Source organism: Corvus brachyrhynchos, unplaced genomic scaffold (assembly GCF_000691975.1).
Source record: "Corvus brachyrhynchos isolate BGI_N302 unplaced genomic scaffold, ASM69197v1 scaffold59, whole genome shotgun sequence".
NCBI classification, from domain to species: Eukaryota; Metazoa; Chordata; class Aves; order Passeriformes; family Corvidae; genus Corvus; species Corvus brachyrhynchos.
This window is the reverse complement of record NW_008246054.1, coordinates 1114968-1133231: the sequence shown is the minus strand read 5'-3', so window position 1 is coordinate 1133231 and position 18264 is coordinate 1114968. Positions and strand designations below refer to the sequence as shown.

The following is an 18264-nucleotide window of genomic DNA, read 5'->3' as shown; positions in this document are numbered from 1 at the left end:
CTCTTGTCCTGTGCTGGGCTCTTTAGGATCCTGTCAGAAGACTTGTCACCCCTCAGGTCTGCGGGTTTGTGAGGAGTAACTTAGTGTCACTACTAATAGTAGTGGTGAGGAGTGAGGAAGAAACACAGTAACTTCAAGTTCTTTAAAAGATACGTGTATGTTTTAAACAAAGAGTGGTTTATCTTGGTGTGTCCTGCATGCTCAGCACTTGGATGTGTGTTAGTGGTGGTGAGGTTTTGGTGAGACCCCCTGGCTGCAGCCCCTTCCTGCAGTGCCTCTGGGAATCCAACCCAAACCCAGCATTTAAACCCCTGCCCTCATCAAAACAGCTTCTCTGACACCAAATCACTAATAATCCATCAATCTTGGTTCCTCACTGTGGGGTAATAGATTGGAAGATTTGGTATTGGCTCTCTTCAATTCTGCTGGGAGCTCACTGTGTGTCAGAATGAGCCAGAGTTCTCCAGACACTTTCACTGCACCGGTAACGAGCAACAGACCATTAATCATCAAATAACCACCTTAAAGCATAGTGAGAAGCATCAACTTCAGCTGGCCTCGGGATGAAACTGAAAGGGGAAGAAGACCACATTGATGAGGAACATTTTCAGTAGTTTCATTCTCAAATCTGCCTGGGTTACTCTGTTCTAAATAGCAGATTTCCAGCAGGAGATAGGTTTGTTTTGAGGTTGTTTTGGGTTTTTTAAAAGATGATGTGCATTGCTCATGCTTACAAGGTCCTTCATATTCTAAGCAGCTAAATATCCAATGATTGAGAGAGATGATTGTATCTGAGAGGGTTTCAGAGTTGTCTTAGAGCCAGTTTGAGTTCTTACTGGTGGGTTGGTGGTCTGAGCATCCTATTTCTTGGGGTTTTTTTCTTTGGAAGCCTGGCAGAGCCTGGCACCAGCCATACAGGGGCTGCAGAGCTGTTGGGATCTCGGAGCAGCCTGGGCTGGGGCAGGCTGGGAGCAGCAGCATCCCTTGCTCTGCTCACTGGCAGAGAACAAAATTGGCTCTTGCAAACTGGCAGCGCCGAGGGCTCTCAAATCCTTTGTGTTTCTGAAGCGTTTTGTTTTTTTCTCTCCAGATGGCAGCTCTGCAAAGTCCCTTCTATGGAGATAAAATGAACCTGTTTTCTCTTTGCCAAAAAATAGAGCAATGTGACTATCCACCTCTTCCAGCTGAACATTATTCTGAAAAGGTAAATTGGGAGTGTGGTTGCAGGGGAATGGGGAGGTGCAGTGAAGTTCCTGCTGGCACAGAGAAAGGGAACCCAAGTGAGAACCCCCCACATCCAGGGAAGAACAGGGGAAATTACTTTTGTGGTGTCTGAATATTGACAACCTAAATCAAAACAAAAAAGATTTCTTAATATGGGGAATATTGTGAAACTGAAGATCTGTGAGGCTGGCAGAAACCAGCAGTGAGCCGTGGGAAAGCCCTCTCCTTGCTTCCTTTCCCATAAAACATTTCATAAAAGAGCACTGATATGTTTGTTTATGAAGTCTTCAGTGTGTGACAAAGCGGGGAAGGATTCATTTTAAGAAAAAGAGAAGAAAAGCCATTTAGTTTAATGCAATAAGCACCTCTACAGCAGCTGCATGGGGGCTTTTTGAGTCCGGGTTTGTGTGTCTGAACATGAGGAATGGGGAGCAGCATCTGAACCAGTGCATAAACCCCACTGTCCCAGTTCCTGCTCCCCCAGCTGCAGACATGTGCGTTGGGTTTCCTCAGGGCCTCTTGAGATGAGCTTGACTTTTTTCTGCCTCACCTCGACAAAGCAGCTGGTTTTCCTTAACCTCCTCATTCCTTACATTTGCCTTCTATTTGAAGGGAAATGGCTAATGGAATTTTAAATGTTCACTATATCCCGTGGGGTTTTTCTTTTGTTTCACTCTACCTCAGCATCCTGAGGAGGAGGCAGGATGCCGGGAAATACTGAGCACAGCCACTCTGGCCTCTGCCCTGGGAGGGACCCTGCGCCACACTTTACTTTTTGCTTTGTTTTTCCTTACCAAGTAACTCGTGCAAAACAATGCTTTGAGAACTAGTCTGTAAAAGTGAATTTTAAAATTTTTTTGCCCCAAGCTCCGTAGCAGCGCCCGGCTCTGCGTGTCCCTTTGCCGTGCTGCTGCAGCTTGCATTTCAGGATATGCCTGTTGGCAGCAGGAATTAGTGTAAGTTGACAGATGTGTTTCCTGTCTTTACAATTACTGTCTGTTTGCTTCCCTCTGGCAGTGCTAAAGAGTGCATGTAGTGCAGTGATACAGTCGGGGTGAGAAGGATGGTTTAGAGCTCAAAGGCGCCGGGTCCCACAGAACTCCAGATGGTTCATGCACTATTAACTGGATGCTGGTGGAGGCTGTGCCTGTGGCTGCAGCTCCTCAGCTGCTGCTGGTGCTCACTGGAACAGCACAAACAGGGAATTGGAACAGGACGCCACCACAAACAGCATCCAGTGTGGTACTTCCTTGGAACAAGAAAGAGGAACAAGGCAGTGTTTGCGGCAGAGCCCCTGCTTTAGTTCTTTCAGGGATGTTCCTCTTCTCTGTGGCCTTTTGTGCCTCGCCAGTCCAGGCTGTCCTGTGAGCAACTGCATGCTGCTGGAAGCAGGAGGAGTTGAGATCCAGCCAGGATTGGTTTTCTATATTGGGAACAAATTTGCTGGTAACTGGAGATGCTGGCTGGTGGTGCTGATCCAGGCTCAGCCCACTGGTTCCTGTAGGTGCTGGTGAATGCCTGTGAGGACAGAACTGCCTGGGCTGTGTTTCAGTGCTGCAGTCACAGGGGGGAGCACAGTTACTGTTTGGACAAATGGTACTGATAGCACAGGCCCTGGGCAGAGTAGAAGCATTTTCAGTTGTTTGCGGGAGTTTTGTGGTCAGGGCTGAGATACATGCTCGCTCTTTGGCGTCTCAGGGTCATGAAGGCAGCAATGTCCCTGCCCTGAGCTGCTCAGAGTCACCAGAGAATGGGGCAGGGCCAGGCAGCAGGTCTGGGTTGGGAGCAAGGACTGGGCCTCGCTCCATCCAGAGCTGGAAACTTCGGGTATGTTTGTTAATGCAGCTGAAGTCGTGTGCTTGATAGCTCTATGGCCATGCTTTTAATTACTGTTAAAATAATTGGCACTGTGGCTACTGGGAGGATGTGAGAAGATCAGAGGCTCAAGGCTGTTTCTCCTGGTGCCTCAGGGGTACGAGCAGCTTTCAGTGTCTGTATAATTAAAAGCTACAATCTTTCATGTGCACAATAAAGAGGGCTGGGAGGTGGGGAGACTCCAGCTCTTCTGCATTTTATTTATTAAACATAATCAATGACCAGTTTCTCCTCCTCATAAAGGCTTTTAGGAAACACCAAGATCTCCTAGTTGTGTCCAGCAGCTTAAGATACATAAGTGCCAGTCAGACTTGTTACACTGAAAGGCTTGAGCGGGTTTAGTGCCGGGGTTGGTGTGGGAAGGGCAGCACAGCTGCTGTTCCTGAGAGCTCTGCTGAGTGTCCTCCTTTCCTCAGTTCCCTTTCACTGGCAGGTCCTTCCTCTCCTCCCACCTCAGTCACTTCCCTTCCCTTCCCTTCCCTTCCCTTCCCTTCCCTTCCCTTCCCTTCCCTTCCCCGGCCCTCCCCGTCCTCCCACCTCAGTCCCTTCCCTTCCCTTCCCTTCCCTTCCCTTCCCTTCCCTTCCCTTCCCTTCCCTTCCCCTGGGTGCACAGGGTCCTCCTGCACAATGTAAAATATTCTGGGGTGGAGGAAATTTAAATCTTTAGTGACAATTTGGTGGAAAAGGTTATTCCTGGCTCTTTTGGAGGTGGGACACACAGACATGAGACAGACACATGCCTGCAATCTGCCCAGTAACATGTGTATAAAAGAAGTTCCCCTCTCCTGGTGTGGCCTCCAGCCCTTGGGCAGACATTCCTGCAGCCTCTTCCAGGAAGACAGCAGTGGATTCACTGACATTTGCCTGTTTTGCTGTCTTGCAGCTGCGGGAGCTGGTGAGCATGTGCATATACCCCGACCCAGATCAAAGGCCTGACATCAGTTACGTGCACCAAATAGCCAAACAAATGCACGTGTGGACCTCGAGCACATGAGCGCCGCGGCCGCGCAGAGCCAGCACAGCTCAGTCTTACTTGAATTCTTTTTCTCAGCTGAAAGCGACTGGTGCCAGGTCACACAGGTGGGAGGTTGAGCACTCACAGCAGAGGCTCCATCATTTGCAGGTTATTTGATAAGGACTCTTACAGGTGGTCGTGCTTTAACGTGAAGATTCTGTGAGGTATTGCAAGTGATTCTTTTTATTTTTTATTTTTGAGGCCAATAATGTTATGGATGTAGATCATTTAAGGGTCCTTTCTTAAAACTGTCGTGTGTAATCTAGGATAGCCGCTATTACTGAGGGCTCGGCCTTTGCCAGACCTTCTCTCTTAACTGTAATGTGAAATATTGAAATAATTCCTTCAGTGAAATCACTTTATACTAATGTAAGAATTACCATAGATTTTGTGTAATTTGTATAACTGCTACTTTGCCTCTTCTGCAAATGGTTAATAGGAAATTCAGTTTTTACTTGGTATATTTTAAAGCAGTCATTTATGTTTTTATTAATTTCCTCCTCTTCAGACTTAGGAACTGGGACAGGTTGGGGGGTGGGAAACACTTTTGTTTCATGATTTCTTTTTTTTTTTTAATTGAAAGAGTATTTTGCTGATGCATTTCTCTGTCAGAGATGAGTTAAACATGAGCCTGGGGAAAAGAAGACAAACAAGCCAAGCAAACCCCAACCAGCCTTGCTCCTGCAGAGAATTGCTCCTTACCCTCATTTTTCCCTTTTGGAATGGTTCTTCTTCACCTCCAGGTTCTTGTTTAAAACCAGTGTTTATCAAAGCCAACTCAGTTTTGGTGCAGAGACTTTTACATGTTCCATAGTACGTTGGGTACTACCAGTGGAACTTCAGCAGTGTTTTAAACACTTGGAAAATTTTTTAAAAATAAATGAAATGCTTTGTGTATGAAATTCTGCATAGGATCAGCCCCTTCTCTCAAACTGTGAAAGCTCACTACAGAATGTGAATGTTTATAAAATCTCAGCTTAATCTGAAGGAGTCATCGTCTTTTAACTGCATGAAAATTGTCAACCAGCTAAATTCATTCATTGAATCAATGATTTGTTTCATTACTGTCAATGGAAATACTCACTGCTTTAGGAACAGCCGTGGATTCACGTTCCAGTGTCTCCATTCCATGTGCCTGTCGGGAGGAGCAGGGCTGCACTCGGTGCTCCAGAGGAAATCCCTCAGCCTGTGCTGCTCCAGTGCCGCTTCCACATGTGACAGGGGCTCATGCCAATGTATAGATTTGTGTGTGACAGTTCAAATGCAGCCTGTGCCTGTTTTTTTTTCTTAAGGAAAGCTTACAATCCTTAAATTTTTTTGAACTAAGATTAGGGTTAGAGGGTTACATACATATATATGCTTTTAGTGGATTTTTTTAACCTACTTTTCTCTACTTTAAGGAAAACTGCAGTGCCATCTTCCAACTCCTTGCTCTCAAATTTGGGAATAATTTTATGGGATACCAAGAAAAGCCATTAATTGCTGTGAATATGGTTGGTATCATTAATGCAAGGTGCCATTTTACTGAGGCTTCTCAGCAGAAAGTTGAGGCTGCTGCTCACAGGAGAGATGTGGGAAATTCAAATCAGCAGGAGAACATTGTGGAGGCACCAAATGGCTCCCACCATTCCCATGCCAACCAGCTTGGTTATTTATACCAGCTTCTTTAGCACTTCCCAGAGTTCAGCCTGAACCCCCTCTGGTTCCACTGCAGCTTTCCTTGGAGCCATGGCTTCCAGGGAAGCTCAGCTCAAAAATGAGTATCTGGAGAAGTCTGGTCACTTTCTTGCTACATAAAATTTCTTAGTGCTTATAAAGAAATGTATTTCAAAAAGTAATTTTTTTGCAATTGTGCATTTTTAAATAAATAAAAAAAAATATTTCCAAAATAAACACCTTTGTTTAAAAAACAAAAAAGTCCAGTGTTAAAGGTCCAAGTGGAGGTGAATTACAAGACCATCAGACTTGAAATGATGCTGGATCTGCCCTGTATCCTGTCTGTATCTACAGCAAACAGGGAAGCAATAACATCAACATCCCCTGATGACCCTGATGATACCCTGCACTGAGGTAGCAGGACACCAGTGTCTGTTGGAAGGCAAGGTCAGCAATTCAGAACCACCAATGCTCACTGTTTTCTTACATTCTATTAAATTAAAACCTATCAAATTAGACTTCTGCAGAGTAGTTTTATTCCTGGTGTTTTGTTCCTGGACTAACAAAGCAGCTCCTTTTCTGCCCCCAGTGCCAGGTGGTTCCTGGGGGGGAGCACAGCTCTAACCTGCTCAGACTTCTTGGGGTCAGTCCCAGAGCCCTTCAGGGCTCATAAGCCTCACCTGCTCTAAAGGAGGAAGGGAGAAACAGCAGCAACAGCACCAGGTACAGACACACTGAGGAGATTGGGCAGAGCCCTCTTTATTCTGCATCAGCTGCTCTCTGAGCACCCAGGGGCTCAGGATGTGTCCATGGTTTGCACGGTCTCATCCAACACCTCGAGCTCCAGCTGTACCACATTCTCGGTGAGAACAGCAGTTGTTCCTTTTTCACACTTGTACCTACCAAACCTAGTTAAGAAATGGGGCAAAATTAGTCTGGAACATGGTACAGAGCAAAATTGCATTTAAAATTTTAGAACTGATCAGCTTTAGAAGTTTCCTATAAAAGTCCGAAGTAAAGGAATTGTGCTTACTGCAAAATCTAAACTGATTGCAATAACTGACAGTTGCAGATAAACCAGCAGCTTGAGGAAACTGGTTACAAAAACACTGCCGTGTAACTGGAAAGGTTTTTACTGAAATCAAGTGGGCTCTCAAAGTGGTGGGGGATATTTGTGCTACAAACCAAAGAACAAGCAATTTACTTATGTTTTGCAACTCTAGAATAATTCTTCCAATGTATCAGCCTCTGTTCAGCTGCTGCTCCAGCTGCTCATTTGCACTGTTTAGTTGAAACTCCTACAGACTAGAGATCACTGACAGAATTTGGTATTACTGAAAACAGGCCTTGCCAGGCAGAGCAGGGACCCACAAGAGCTTCAGGATTACTCACCTGTCCCCCTTTTTGTTGGCCACATCGTATGGACGGAGGAAATCCAGCTTGTTCTTGCTGATGACACAGATGTCGATGTTGCTGCCAGAGCCCAGGTCGTTGTAGATGCCGGCTGCGATAGCATCTCGCACGAGCTGCTTGGCCTCCTCCTCCTGGAATGGTTAAAAAGCTGTCACTTCTTAGTGCTGGCATTTCCCAGGACTGTGTGTCCCTGTGCCTGCAGAGGTTGAGCTTGGAACAGTAAGTGACACACCAAACCCTGCAATCACCAGGTACAATACTGCAATTAGTTGTTTTTACCACTTAAGTGAAACAAAAAAGGAACCTTGGCTACAGTAATGGATGTAACTGAGGCACAGTTACTAGTTCGAAGGAACCAGAGTGCAACAGTACCCATGTTACACAACAGCACTTGGGAGTATCTTTTACACAGAAACATTTCAAATTCATCAAAATATCCATTAAACTATTACACCAGATCTGCAAGCATCACATTCTCCCCCTCCCCAGTAACACATGACTGGTTGCTGTGGGGGCATCGGGACTGGCAGCCTTCCCTGGTCATTCCAGCAACACTGGCTCCCTCTGCAGCTCCCAGGCAGGGCTGGGGCTGTTCCAAAAAGGCTGATGGAAAATATACCCATGCACAGCTAGGGCCAATCAGGAACCATCTGACATGGCCTCAGTTCCTGCCATAACCCAGGCTGGGGAACTCCTGGGGCAAAGGACAAATTTTCACTGACAGAGCCTGTGCCCTACAACCCTGCCCATGGCACCGCAGGACTTGCTGAGAGCCCAGAGCAGCCAGGGGATGTCCTGCACCCTCGGCTCCACTAAGTCCGTGCCCCATCACCTGGCCAAAGGGTGAGAATGCAAGGAAAACAGATTGTGTTTTAAATATATAAATATGGATGTATATACACACACACAGATCTTTTCAGTAGCCTAGAAAGTACAAACCAGAGAATAAAAGACTCCTTACATTCTCTCAAAGGTGTGTAACTTACTTGAAAACACTGACTAGAGCTGCCTGTTCCAGTACAGAAACAGTAAGACTGGAACACATCCATGGACACAGAGGTGGGGACTCATTTTGTCCCCAGCAGTTGTGTTGTGAGCAGCAGTTGCTCCTCAGCTCACCCAGCAGATCATGCCGGAATGCTGAGGCTTCCCAGGCTCACTCCTCATTGCTTTGCTGCTATTTCACACCTTGGAATAATCTTCTGCCACCAGACACGAGGAACAAGAGATGGGGTCAGCACTGAATTTGATAAATGCAGCTTTTTCCAGTGTGCCTCATTTTCCCAGCCTGTCTGTGCCAGGACCCCGCCACGTGACAGCAGCGGTGCCAGGAGCGGCAGCTCCAACTGCAGCTGCTCCAGCCCCGAGTGCAGCTCAAGAGGAGCCCAAAATTAGCTCAGCTCCTGCCCGCCTGCACCCAGGGTCTGCCCTGCACTCCCTGGTGCCCCTCTGGAACAGTGGGAATGACAGTACTCCTGTGCCAACAGCCATAGGAGCAGGGCACAACTTCCAGTGAACTACAGAAACAGCAGCAATTCTTATGTCACTCCCAGTTTAACCACTATTACTCTTTATTAAAAAAAAAAAACTGCATTACGCTTCCTACCAAGCTGACTACGACAATACAGCCATGCTGCAAAAATAACTTCTGTCCCTTTCCTTCAGTGTTTTGGGCAATAAAACCCTGGTAAGCAAGTAATTCCTCACTCCACTGACAGAAGACCGTCAATGATTCTTTGCAGACTAAGGTTACTTTAGTACTATAGTGAAAGTAAATAAACCAAAGAAGTATGTGTAGATCTGTTTTAAGAATTAAGTGGTAGCAAAAGCAGAATAATTTTAAGCTATATGAGTGTAACGTGTAAGAAAAGCTTACACGTAGCTTAGGAAAACTACAGCAGATTGGTGGAGTTTGTTCCACTCTTCCTTTTAATTTCATCCTTTTAAGACAACACTGTAAAGCTCACAGACTCCTCTAATTTAAATTTGATTTGCTTTTAAAAATGTACTCTGTGACCCTGCTGTTATCAAAATAGTTCAAAAATACTCAAAGTGCAGTCAGAAGGGCTGAGCTGTAACTGCACTGAGGCAGCCACTGCATAGAGAGCCCAGGCTGTAACCTCAGCTTCTTCACTAACAGTGCAGCTCAGTCTGTGAACATAGAATAATTGTCATTTTTGAAAGCCCTGCCTCCGTGCTGCTTCCTGCTCCTCTTTTTACAATTTAGAAAGCTGAACAGAATAGCCACAAGAAAAACCTAAAGTATTCCTTACAGAGATCAGCAAGGTGGAGTTCAGCAAGGACTGCTATTTACAGTCACAAAATAGGGGGTTAGCAGGAAAGTGCTGACACAGTCCCAAGTACAGGGCCCTCAATGAGTCACTGTAATAATTAATCTTAAAAAACCCTAAAAGTTCAGAGTATATAAAAGGAGCACTTCCTGCTTTATGGTTGCAAAGACCAAGCTAACTGGGAATATCCTCCTCTGGGGCCCCCACTGCTCCTTAAATGAGATTACAGCCGAGTGATGAACTGTATGGCGAGGCAGCGGTGACAAGCAGCACTTTATGGAGCGATCTGTCTGTCCCCATCACACAGCCCACAATGTGTCCCTGGACTCCAATGTGCAGCTCCATTTACCTCCGCATGACAAATGGGCAGCGCTTGGCAGAGGCACAGCGAGGTCCAGCGCGCTGTAATGGTCAGCACAGCTGTGCTGTGGGACAGAGCCCAGTTCATTACAGTGACCGGCAACACAGCTTCCAAAGGGTGCCTGAGGAATAGGGCAGTAAAGGCTAAAATAAATAACTCAGCATGGAAAGCTAATCTGAAACAGTGTTTGATAAATTATTTATAACACAGACAATTGTCTGCATTTAATATTGGCGCTACTGGTAGCGTCTTTAAAAGATGATTTATGTGTTGTAATGCCATTAAGCTTTATATGGGCCCACTGCTGGCTATAAAGTCTGCTGAGATTTAGAGAATGAGTTTTAAACTGTCACTGCAACATCATAGTAGATAGAGCCTGTATTAAATCTTTACTTTAAACCTGTTATCTGGAGAGTTGCAGTTTGCAGACACTCAGAGCTGATGGATTACCTCTCACAGCTGCTCTGCCACAAGTCCCAAACAGCACCGAGAAGCAACTTTTACACATTATTCTTGTATATGACTTGGATCAACTTTCTCTTCTCACTTAAGCAATTTCCAAATTTCAAGTGCTACTGAAGGGAAAAAGAGACTTTCTTACAGGAGATGAGGCTACTTCTATATTATATTAATACTGTCTTCACTAATAACCTGTAAACAAGTTTATCATTATGCTCCAGCAGCAAAGGGAGCAGCTGGAATGGCTTTGTGAACATTATTTCCTCAACATTTCCTAACTTCACAAGCAAGTTACACAGGAGATGTCTTTTCCAGATTTCAGAACTTTAGAAAGTACTAGGTTTTTTTCCTAACTCTTACCAAAATAAAATTAATCCCTTCTGCAGGTCACCAGGAGATGCAATACATGGTGCAGTTCTCCTAAGTAATTCTTAGAAAAATTTGAAATGCAGTGCACAATCAGTATAAAATGAACATAAGCAAGCAAATATTTTTGTATAAATAAACAAATGCAAATACTTATCATAACAGTCTTTTACAACAATGAGATTTGTAGAAATATTATCATAGAAAAAGTTGATCCTACTTAAAATGAGAATCTGCAAGACTTGTGTGGGAAGAAAAAAAAATCAGAAGCTTCAGGAAGGACAATGACAATAAAAAAATAAATCTATAAAGCAGTGTTGGGAATCTGGGACTAGAAAGCAATACCTCTTGAAGGACAGAAGCACCTACAGGAGCATAAATAGACTCTGGAAGAGAATAAGCAGCATATGGGGAGTGAGGGGCTGGGGTGGAGATCAGCCTGTAACTGGAAGAGATGCTGAAGTCTGCTTTTAAGTCCAAAGAGAACGACTCTGAGAAGCAAAGGACTTTGTGTTTCTTGTAAGGGAAGGCTGGAAGGCTCCAGCAGCAAGAATGGATTTGGTTTGGCTGTCAGGAAAGGGGCTGGCACGTGTCATTTAAACCACTCAGGTTTAACAAGTCTCCCCCCAAAAAGTGCATTTCCAGTGCTGCCTTAGAATAAGGAATGACACAACTTGTCTCTCAATTTTTTTTTTTTCAGATCTATGCATTTTATGTCAGGTTCATTGTGACTGAAGTGTCAGTAAATGTTTATTTTTCTAATAATTTTCTGGTAAGAACTTTCCAAATAAACTGCTCAGGAGTCCCTAATTATTATTCTCAGAGCTAACAGTTTTTCCCATTCTGAGGAAGCTGCCTGTGAGCCCAGGCTCATCCCCACCCCCTCTCTGATATCATACACCACCAGTATAATAAACCACGTTAATATTTCATACCAGGGTGAAATATGCTGGAGTATCAATTCAACATCTGCTGTCTTTAGGGTACTGGCGTCCCGCAGAGACACTTTCAATTTGTAATTGAGTTCTATACTGAATTAATCAGCAGTTTATCTTTTTTAGTAAAATAATGTCTTCCCCACTAACCTGGATTTACATTAACAATTTATGCCAAATTACCTGCCAAGACAAGAAACTTATATGATTCGGAACTACTATTCAATAACATTAGTTGCTGTATGTCATTCCCTATTATTAGTACAATCCATATTTCCAATGGCACAGAATTAAATTACAAGCTCTTCTTGCAACTGTGGGATTTCTTTTAATACTATTCCCATTCTCTGAACTAAGAATGATTACAAAAACTCATCCATCACTTCTTACATATGGGTAAAGTTCATGGGTTTTTAGGGAACTGATTCTCAAAATGGGAACTGGCTCAACAACACCAGAGCTGTAAATCCTGCCAGGCTGCAACTCCTCCTCTGGCCCCACTGTGCTGCTCTACAGTAACACACCGACCCTTAGCCACCCAAATATGCAAACCCTGCAGAAGACTAGGTTAAAGTTACTTTATATTACTGCATATAAAAAAATTAATATCAAGCAATAACGTGTCTGGCTTCAAATAAAGCAAACTCTGCTCATCTGACTATTGCTTTACCTCTGAACAAAAGGATGGACGGGAATGAAGATCAACATTTTATTTGGAAAAGAAGCCTTGGGCCCTCTGGTAATATATCCTTCCTAATACACCAAAATGCTCCATAAAGCCCAGGCTGGCTCCCTCCTCCTCCTCCTCCTCCCTGTTCCCTCACAGCAATTGCCCTCGGCCCTGCCGGCCCTCGCCGCAGGAGCAGCACTCGGGCTCTGTGCCATGTGAAATATTTTCCAGTACATTTTGCCCATGTTCTGCAGTTATGGGAGATATACAAACTGGAACAATTTAAACTGGAACACCTGCTCCTGAGAAATGCATCAAAAATAATTACCTGTCCTCCCCCTACCCTGTGCAGTGAAATGATCTCTTAACACAGAGCCCTGCTTCTGGCCAGCTTGTCTACATTATTACAGACAAAGTTTAAGTGTTACTTTCATAAAAGTGAAGAAATTGTTGCTCTTTGTCATGCAGCAAGGCCCAATTTACACAAAGGTAACATTTATTTCCCTTGATACAGTCTGCAAACAGCAAACTGGAAGGCAGCACGACTGGGTGGGTATCTCTGGGAACTCGGACTGGTGCTGCCGGCAGTGTCCCACTACTTCAGCACACAGACCGGGCTTTCTTCCATTCAGAAAGCACACCACAAAACACCTCACCTGCAACCCCAGCCATGCCAGAGCATACCTAGCTGGCATATTCCAAATCAGCCCAGATTTCCTGTTTAACACTAGTTCCACAAAGGAAATCAATCCCGGGCACAATTCTGTGAAAGATGATGAAAACAGTACAAACTGTCCAACATGTCAGGCAGAAACCAGGTTGCCACAGGGTAATTGTGATCTAACCGAAGAATAAGGAACAGGTATGATAAGCCTTTATTTTCTAGCTGACTGTATGCACTAACACCTGATATTTACCCATGGAAATCCATGTCTCCAGGAGACACGAACACAGCTATGTCAGGAAAGCTGAAAACTGCAGTGCCACAAGCTCTGGCAGCAAGGAGTAAGGATATGCCACTAACAGCCTCAGTTCCTGTCACTGGATAATGAAATACACAGATACACAGGGCACAGAAACACAAAGTCCTGATTTTTGCTCACCAACTCAGATTCCCCCCCCCGCCCCCCATTTACTTAATTCCATGTTTGACACCAACAGGGGTTCAAGTATCTCAGGCTGGCTCTCCAGCCTAACTCCCATAGTCTGGCTTGATCTCCATTGTCTGCTGCCAGAGTGGAGCCCACAAACCTCCCAGCAAGTGGTCACCGTCCTGCGGAGTCATTAAAGCTGCGGTGTCAGCTGGCAGGATCAGCCACAGCTGCCACACCTGAGCCCGAGAGCTGATCACCATCACTAATGAACACAGGGCTCATCTGCAGCTTGTCACTGCTCCCGAGCCCCCGTCACACAGACACAGGCGACAAGACTGGGGAGACAACTATTGCTGAAGATTAGAGACTTTTGACAGATTCCAAAAATAGCTCAGTATTATTGTCAGTAGTTAATAAACAAAAATAATTCCACCATATTGAGGGACAGTAGGAAACATGAGCACAGGAACATTTTAAGGATCTATGTGTCAGCTGCTTAAAAATGGAAGAAAGTGACATGTTTTCATAATATTTTGTAGTGTGCCTGATGCATTTTTTTACTGAAATAAGAGGTGCACAGTGAAAGCTGCATTCAGTCTACTTTGCATTTCAACACAGCAAAGATCCCAGAGCTCACGGAGCATCCCGAGGAAAGCGCTCTCCGTGCCTCAGCTGCTTCACTCAGGGATAAGGGGCTACTCAGAAGTACCTCAAAAACCACTTCTCCCAAACCTGCCTGACAAACTGCTCGGCCAATTGCTCCCAGCCCACGTAGGTCCCATTCGAACAGGTGAGCCGAAGCCACCACAGGTAACCCAAGCACACCCAGGGGACCACCCCCTCTCCAGTGGGACAGCAAGCTGCAGGTTTTGGGACAGCACAGCTGCTGCAGGACCGAGAGGGCCTGTGCTCCACGTGGAACACACTCAGAACAGTCCCTTCTTTTTCATCTATTCTTACCCTCTAGGATGTTTTTGGTTTTATTCAGTACCACTTGATTTCCTACCACACTTAAGAAATGGTATAATAAATGACTGTAAACATAATCTGACACATTTGTAGTGATCTATCCTAGAAATAATTATTAAATATCTGCCAGACTATCTCCTATCTCCTTTCTTCCACCTATTCTGCTCCTGAACGCATTACACTCCAAGATTTACTTTCTTTTCCTTGCAAAAGCATTTTCTGTGGCTTCTGATTCTCTTCCTTTTGGAGCCTCTTATTATTAAACCTGGCTGTTTTGATGAAATACAGAAAAGAAATGAAGTTACAAGCAGCCTTTCATTGCTTAAACAAGAAGTCTACAACATAGCCCCACTGTGCATCAAGTAATTCTACAGACAAAATGCTCCTACTTTTCAAACACCAGAAATCAAATACCAGAAGAAAATACATCCCCTCCCCATCTCCTGAGGAATTCTACCACCACAGGATAGAAAAACCCAGAATTCCAGCGTTTAATACTGTAGACTTTTTTTTCCCCAGTTCACGATGCTTTCCATATCCACCGACTCAGAGTATTTCTTTGCTATTGTTTAACACCAGAAGGCACAAATGCATTTACAAAATGACTGTAAGGTTTAAAAACCAGTGGTGACTCTACTGGAAGAAAAATTGGCTACAATGAAAGATCTAAGCTCAAAACACTCCATTAGATGTGCTGTTCTTCCACTTACGTTTTTTTAAAGTAGTCTATAGCTGCCTACATGACAGATTAATATTGTTCCACAGTAGTTAGGTGCTTGGCATTACATTTTTGAAGCATCTACAGGCCTTCAGGGCTGAAAGTGTTACCATTCTCAGCGATCTATAATGGTTCCTCTAGAGGCCAGCACTCCTTCCCAACAAACCCTGCCTACATAAATCAGGCTGCACAAGTGGCACTCGGGGACATCACCATCCATCTCCACAGCTCCTCTGAAGGATGTTGGGTAAAGATCATCTCCCAGCACTGCAGCCAGGGAAAGGACCATCACAGTTGGCACTGATAAAGCATGTGCTACTTAAATCTGAAGACACACTAAGTCTATGGAAAAAAACACATCCTGCTGGTGTTAGCATGCCTCAGGCACTGGGAGAAGCTTCAGCAACTCATCTTCAAAAGGCAGAGAGCCAGGGCTCTAGAAACCTGCAAAAATTGGCTAAGCCTGCAGTCTTTTTTTATTTTTTTTTTTTTTTTTTTTTTTTAGTTGAGCATCTTCAAAGTCTATGATTCTAACTGTAGGGCACAGCAGCTGCCACTGCAGATTTGATCCTCTCAGCTTTTGGCAGCTCTCAACTTGAAATTCTAGCAAAAGAATTTTTCAAGTTGCTATTATTGCCTGTCATGGATTTATAAATATTGTGCACTATCTGCTGTGGCATGGCTCTCCTGGGACACCAGTGCATGCCAAAAGCATAACAGAATGAAAAACAGTTCCTATTCTTCAAATAAATGCTAATTTTTTTTTAACTGTGCTCACACGATGCGTTTGGTGATCAGCTTCAATAGTACAGAATATATATCAGAGGCAAAAAAGCTGATTGTCTTTTCCAGTAGTATTCAGCTGCTACTTTCATTAAGCTTGTTTAATTACATTCCAGATGCTAATTTGCAAGTTGATACCAGAGGGTGCAGGACAGTTTGCCTTTGAATCATTTTTCTGTGATGTGATGGTCTTGAAGCACACCACTACCCTCCAGTAGCCCTAGGAAGCTATTCTGACAATTAGTGCAAAAGAAAGGAGCACTGATCTTGACAGAAAAATAATCATTTTCTACGTATTTTATTAAATTAATCTCCAGCAATTTTAAGTTTATCTTCATTGCCATTTCATAACAAGTTTTATGTAAAATATATATAGCATACTTTGATTTAATTTGGATTAATTTCAATAGAAATATTTGTTATTTTATTAATTTACAAAAAAAAAAAAAAAAACTAGAAGGAAGAAACCGATGTGTTTATGTAAATACAACAGCAAAACAAATATCAGAGAGAGAAAAGATAAAGCCAAAAGCATAACAGAATGAAAAACAGTTCCTATTCTTCAAATAAATGCTAATTTTTTTTTAACTGTGCTCACACGATGCGTTTGGTGATCAGCTTCAATAGTACAGAATATATATCAGAGGCAAAAAAGCTGATTGTCTTTTCCAGTAGTATTCAGCTGCTACTTTCATTAAGCTTGTTTAATTACATTCCAGATGCTAATTTGCAAGTTGATACCAGAGGGTGCAGGACAGTTTGCCTTTGAATCATTTTTCTGTGATGTGATGGTCTTGAAGCACACCACTACCCTCCAGTAGCCCTAGGAAGCTATTCTGACAATTAGTGCAAAAGAAAGGAGCACTGATCTTGACAGAAAAATAATCATTTTCTACGTATTTTATTAAATTAATCTCCAGCAATTTTAAGTTTATCTTCATTGCCATTTCATAACAAGTTTTATGTAAAATATATATAGCATACTTTGATTTAATTTGGATTAATTTCAATAGAAATATTTGTTATTTTATTAATTTACAAAAAAAAAAAAAAAAACCAACAACAACAAAACCAACAAACCACACCTGACTTGGAAGGTAAGTATTATAAACTCACAGCCATAACAGAATGTGAGGAAGTGTTTAAGAGTACAGCTGAGCTTTATCACCTGAAACTTTGCTGGTTTGCATAATGCAATTCCTGAACTGTTATTAGATAACAGATTATCCAGAAAAACCAAAGGAAGGGTTAAGGTGCATGCAAGACTCAAAGATCCAAACATCTATTTCAACAAATTGGGAGGTTGCATTTCTACATGCTTGTTATAAGTGACTATCTGCTGCCACTTACGGTTGTGTGTGAAGACAGTTTAATGAGGATGACCTTTCTAAATAGGAAAATTTGAGATTTACCAGTTTTTGGTGCCTTTTTCGGTTACTCTTACACAAGAAATGACTTAAAATACAAGCTTGAAAGCTAGCTGAGAATAAATGAAAATTTTAGTTCCACAGCACGGCTCTTTGCCATTTGTATCTTGGAAAGAGGACTATTGTGCTGTAGCTGTTGATTCCAAGGATTTGCAGTCCGTGTTTTCAGTGGAATGGCACGCATGCCAAGTGCACAGTCACACAGGAGGCTGGAAAAGGAGACTCTCTCATTCTTACAGCAGCACGAGGCGAGAGGGAAAAACAGAGTCTTCCTCTCTCTCTCATGCCTCTATCAGCCATCTGGTGTGAGGATCCTTCCCAGAGACACTTGGGAGCCTATTAAACATATCCCAATATATCTGATAACAATCGTAAATATACTAGAGACCAAAAGTCCAGTGTCTTCAGATGCTGCCTAAGTCACAGGAATCCTGATCCCACTGTCTGTAACTTTGCACACCTACAACTCTTGCTTAGGTACTGACAGGAGAGGGGCCAGGGATAATTGGAAAACTGCTTCTTACTAATGCTTAAGCAATTAGCTAATGGCAAACTTCTTAAAACAAGGTGGGGGGTTGACTGGTGTTTTTTTAATCTGCTGGAATTGCACATCATGATTTGTCAGGAGATGTACCAAGGTACAACAGATTATCTCACATTTTAAACTTCATTTACCAGCTTTATAGAGAGGAATTCTGTGGATTTATGGGACCATCACCTAAAACCACAGTGCACTTGAGGGGGATGAAAATGACCCACAGCAGCTGCATTACAAAAATGAGGAACATCTGAAGACCTCTGCTGATGTAGACTAACCTTTTCCTTTCCTACATCATTCAATAATACTGAAGAGCTCCAAGGGTTTTTTTTATCTGCCTTTTAGGCTGAAATTATTGCAACAGTTACAAGTCATTTTTAATGGGTCCAATTTCAATCCTGAGTTCAATTCTCATTTTTTCTTTACGGTGGAATTATTAATCAATTGGAATGAGAAGGAGCATTCACAGA

General features: G+C 43.4%; 2 protein-coding genes across 2 annotated transcripts in view; one reads left to right on the top strand and one right to left on the bottom strand.

The window, feature by feature from the left end:
- The window catches only part of NEK6 (NIMA related kinase 6), a 29918-nt gene extending 24014 nt beyond the window's left edge, over positions 1-5904 (top strand). The window contains exons 8-9 of the mRNA XM_008642139.2: positions 1091-1204; positions 3983-5904. Coding sequence (XP_008640361.1) covers positions 1091-1204; positions 3983-4093 — 225 coding nt within the window. The 3' untranslated portion in view covers positions 4094-5904. The remainder of the gene's footprint in view (positions 1-1090; positions 1205-3982) is intronic.
- Positions 5905-6494: 590 nt separating this feature from the next.
- The window catches only part of PSMB7 (proteasome subunit beta 7), a 22504-nt gene continuing 10734 nt past the window's right edge, over positions 6495-18264 (bottom strand). Inside the window, exons 5-6 of the mRNA XM_017745567.1 lie at positions 7163-7314; positions 6495-6678 (exon numbers count right to left, since the gene is read on the bottom strand). Coding sequence (XP_017601056.1) covers positions 6567-6678; positions 7163-7314 — 264 coding nt within the window. The 3' untranslated portion in view covers positions 6495-6566. The remainder of the gene's footprint in view (positions 6679-7162; positions 7315-18264) is intronic.